Genomic DNA, 4,768 nt, shown 5'->3' with positions numbered 1-4,768 from the left:
AGCAGGGCCACTCCACCCGCCATTGGAATACGGCACGCACCCGGAGAGCAGGCGGGAGAGGGGGGAAACGACGAGCGAGGAGAAATGTTTGGTATCCCAGCATTCTCTGCGGAAAAGCACGTGTGCGCAAAGCCGGACCATCGCCTCCGGACAAAGCACGTGCGGCGGTAGGAAGCACTCGCATGCTCGAAGGGCTGGCTTCCCATTCCGCAAAGTTGTAAATGCACGATGGATTCGCAAGCTCAGCGCATTCTCCTTTCTCTGATTCAGCGACAGCCGCCGTCTGCTACAGAAGGTAAAGTGAATTTGATTGTTTGTTGTGAATTTGATCGTTTGTTGCTTGTTTGCGCACGCTCGTCGCAAATGCAGTTCGCCGTGCTTTCAAGTGCGCGTATCCTCGCGTTTACATTTCGGACCTTCCCATGTTTTCTAGCGATCCGGTGCACATATCGCACTTCCGCGCAATATTGAACAGGCATTCGACAAACACCACAGCGCGAGCGTTTGTTTTCCTCACCAGCAACGCGCTGCAAGGCATGCACGCCGAACGCAAGCCGATTTATTTTCCGTCGTTACCTCGTACGACGTCAGCTGTAACATGTTGCAGTGTTTTAAACAAGTTTAAGCGACAAATACGGGTGTAGTGGCTGTTAGATGAGTGCTGCTTTTTCATTAAAATACGTTTCGCGGCGAAAACACTCACTAATAATTTATTTACTGATTTCAGCGACTAATGCCACCCAAGAGCAAGCATGCTTTATGGCCGCGGATATAGGCATCCCAGGTGAGACAGTGAACACCTATTTGGAAGCATGCAATTTTTGGCATCGCGAATTCGAGATACCACATAGGAAAAGTGATGTTTATGATTTGTGAAATGTCTCATGCAGCTTCTGACCAAAGTGAAAAAAAGTGAATGCAACTTCTTCAGCAAATTCTTTACTTGCTCTATACTGCTTGTTTACAAAATAAGGCATGTACGTGTCTCTATAATGTAGCTCACTACTGAAGAACCAATTTTATGTATGATTGAACCGATCACATTTCCATCATTATGTGAAAACAGATGCAGTTCTGCATACCAGTCGGGCTGTCAATGTTCAAAGACAAGCAGATGATGGAACCTGTGTGGAGGCTGGACCATCGTGCATTAGAGTGGGAGGAGGTAAGTATTACTATCACATTACTATTAGGCACTACGTTTACTGTTTGTTCACCTTCCAGGTGGTACAGCTAGTAACCTGGCTTCAATATCACCAGTACCAGGTGATGGGCAGGCATGTGCTCCAGCCGGGCCATCAGGCACCAAGAGAGGAGGTGGAGGTGAGTGTCCCAGCACTGATTGTTTTTAAGTACCTCAGCAAGTGTTCTTTGGGTAGGTCCCCTTTTAAGTACCTCAGCAAGTGTTCTTTGGGTAGGTCCCCTCAGAAAAAGCATGCACCAGAAGTTGTGTAAGTTGGTTTAGAACAGGCTTGCAAAAAACAACAAAAGAAGCTGTAGGATTGCAAGTAAATCACTTCAGTTGCTGCAAGACTGGTATACTTTGCATTCTGCAATTCCATGCATAACACTAGCACTGGTTATTACTGATCAATGTTTACTAGTGTTGGCTGTAAGGTTAGCCAAAGTCACGTGTTGTTGCCATATGCTAGCTAAATGATAGAATTTTAAGCAATGCTTACACATTGTCCAACAGTTTCTTTCTGCTTTGATTTTTTCGTCATTCCAGCTGCTGAGTGGACTGAGGGACAAACAAAGCTGCTGTTGGAATACTACTTCAAGTATTTTCCGCAGATTGGTCCATTCAAGAAATTCAAGAACAGAAAACAAGCTTTTCAACAAATATCAAGGGATGTTGAAGCTGTACTTGGCATCAAAAAAACACCGCAGCAGTGTGAGAACAGGTACAAGACGGTGATCAGACGTCGCAAAGCTGCTTCAGATAACAACAATCAGTCTGGAGCATCACCGTGCCCTGTCCCTTTCGATGATGATATTAGGAAGATTGAAAGCATCGACGACAGCATTGAACCAGAAGTGCAAAGGGATGCCTCGGGGGCTGTTTTCAAAAACTCCCCCGAATCTCCAAGTTTGGTTTCACCAAATGCAAAAACCACCGATAAAACTGAGAGCCAGTCAGAAAGTGCCGACGTGAAGCCACGTGCTGGCACTGCACGCCTGCAACACATGCAGTTATTTTTCTCTGAAGTGAGAGCCATTCATGAACAAAAGGAGTCGCTGAGAGCAGCCAGACATCTGAAAAAAGAAAATCGGAGAGCTGAAAGGCAGGCTGACCGACAGGCACTCCGCGAAGAAAGGCGCAAAATGCACGATGAGAAAATGGGAATCTTGCGTCAAGCCTTCGGTCTGCAGAAATAAGGTGCTACAAGCGGATCAATTGGTTTCAATGTCTTTTATTGTTTAGTTAGGCACAAAAGTAAATTGACCAGTGAGTGCACAATACAAACATTTTTTTTGCCACGAAGTACAACTTTTCAGGCGAGCCTTTGGTCTGAATACATTTACTCACAATTGCATCACAAGTTAATAAAATGTTTCATTCCGTGCCTACTGCCTCTGGAGCCCCATTTTTATCATCAAGCGATCCCTCTTGATGCTAGCCAACGCACGCAACAGGCTATCTTGTTGGGATCCACTGCTGCTGCTTTGCTGACTTAGAGAAAGGCCAGAGCCCTGTGCATTTGTTGTTAGTAAACTGAGGGACAGGTCTCTAGACAAGTTCTCTGGCAAATCTCCGCGCTCTATGCAGAGGTTGTGTAGCACACAACATGAAATTATAAACTTGGACATGTTGTCCACTGTCCACATATCCAACCCGTGCAGTTGCCTGAAACGGTTTTTCAAATCTCCAAAAGCATTTTCAATCAGCACCCTTGTTCCCGACAGACTTGCATTGAAGGCTTTTTCGGTGCTGTCAAAATTTCCATAGTCCCGGATTGGTGTCATCAGGTACTCTCGGAAAGGGTATGCTGCATCTCCCACTATGTGGTACTTATTGGAGCACAGCTGTGGCAACGCATTTGCAATCCTTGACCGCCTGAAAATCCGTGCGTCGTGCATTTTGCTTGGGCAACCAGTGCTGGCATCAAGAAATTTTTTCTTGTTGTCACATATACCTTGCAGTGTCAATGATAAGTAGTGGTGCCTGTTAGCATAAACAGAGCGCACTTTCCCAGCTGGACACCTGATGGGTATGTAGCTGCCGTCGACACATCCAATCGTGTCCGGGAATCCTGAGAGCTGCAAGTAGGAGACAAAATATGCACATACATTGTTGAATAAGGCTGGTACGGTGGGTTATCAAAAGTGCTAATAACATCTAGAGAAGTATGCAGCAAACAGAAGACTCAAGGCTTGTAGCAGTGAGTGCAATAAACAATAGATATATATGATGCGATATCTGAATTTGGTTTCTTTAGCTGAGTGGATTCAGCAAGATCATCCCCCCTCAAGCGCGTTCAAAGCTACAACCACCAAACCTATACACTCTGCGTGTCACCCTCTCCTTCCTATGCATTTTCCGAGGACACTTATGTTGTCAATTTTGTGAACAGGGGTGTTAGTCAAGCCATGAGTACTATCTTTGTTTTCCGAGGACAGACCCGCATTTTGCCCAGTTAAATGTTCCAACAAAGTGACAACCAGGGCTATAGTTTGTGTTCTCTCATAGCCCCGCCACATGTTTACAGGTGACTGATGGTGAAGGAAACCAAATGCCCACTAGGAATGCCGCGAGATGGCACGAACGTGTATGCTGTTGACCCCCAAGCATCCACTTCAGCCTGCACCGGCAGAAGGCTCACCGTGCACAGGTTGTTTACGTGTACCTTGAGGAGAACATCTACAAAGACTGAATACAAGAACTATTTTAATTATTAGTATTCAAAAGCCCCGTTTGTGAGGGGGCACACTAGTCACTGATTACATGTATGATAGGAAAAAAAAGAAAGTAAACAATAATTGATTTTAAGGTTTAATGTGCCGACGCAACGCAGGTGATGAGGCGCACCGTAGTGGAGGGCTCGGGATTAATTTTGACCACCTGGGGATCTTTAACGTGCGCCGAAATATCAGAAAAATAAGACAAAGGTTAACATAAGATGCTGTGTAAAATATGTACATGAACAGAAACTGCAAATAAACATTAAACAATACTAGGGGTGCACATAAGCCCACAAAGGAAAAAAAATCGCCGCAGAAGCACTACAAATTTGTGAAACAGAATATCATTAAGTGGTCAGATGTGCGAAAATTAGATCTCGAAACTTGGCTAGGTCAAGTTGAGTGGCAATGTGTGGTGGTAAGGCATTCCGATCTGGTATAGTACGTGGTAGTCTTGTATGTTGCTATCTGTTTTTTATTCATGTGTAGCCAGTACTTATTCTACACATCCCCTGAATAAATATTCAGTTGTTATTGTGCCCTGTGTACGTGTCGTTCCCCTTCGTCTGGTCCCTTGCGTTCTCTGGCGCCGTTTGGTGCTTGGTGTGAGAAAAAATCAATTTCTTATACTAAATTGCATATGTACTTAAACATTACTCACCTGCTCAAAATCAGTGGCGAGCTTCTGCAGGTCACTGGGGAACTTGATGATGCCCGGCGCTATGTCGAGGAGGAATGATGTCACTCGGCTCATCATTCTGTGGTGGGTGCTTTCGGAGACCTCGAAGCGACCAGCAACGTCTCGAATGCATGCCTTGTTGGCGGCATACCTGAAAAAAAGGCCATATTTTGAAGAAATAGCATG

The 4,768-nt window shown here is 45.2% G+C and overlaps 1 protein-coding gene across 1 annotated transcript; it reads left to right on the top strand.

The window, feature by feature from the left end:
• The first annotated feature begins 228 nt into the window (after positions 1-228).
• Positions 229-2,646, top strand: LOC144162970 (uncharacterized). Its single transcript, XM_077693725.1, has 4 exons — positions 229-295; positions 1,067-1,171; positions 1,207-1,323; positions 1,730-2,646. The coding sequence occupies exons 1-4, from the start codon at positions 229-231 to the stop codon at positions 2,377-2,379; spliced, it is 939 nt and encodes a 312-aa protein (XP_077549851.1). The 3' UTR covers positions 2,380-2,646.
• Positions 2,647-4,768: the final 2,122 nt, after the last annotated feature.

This window comes from Haemaphysalis longicornis, unplaced genomic scaffold (genome assembly GCF_048455015.1).
Source record: "Haemaphysalis longicornis isolate Haplotype H1 unplaced genomic scaffold, Haemaphysalis longicornis Haplotype H1 scaffold_1, whole genome shotgun sequence".
In the NCBI taxonomy this organism is placed as follows: Eukaryota; Metazoa; Arthropoda; class Arachnida; order Ixodida; family Ixodidae; genus Haemaphysalis; species Haemaphysalis longicornis.
The sequence above is the reverse complement of the archived record's forward strand: the minus strand, read 5'-3'. Positions and strand labels throughout refer to the sequence as shown.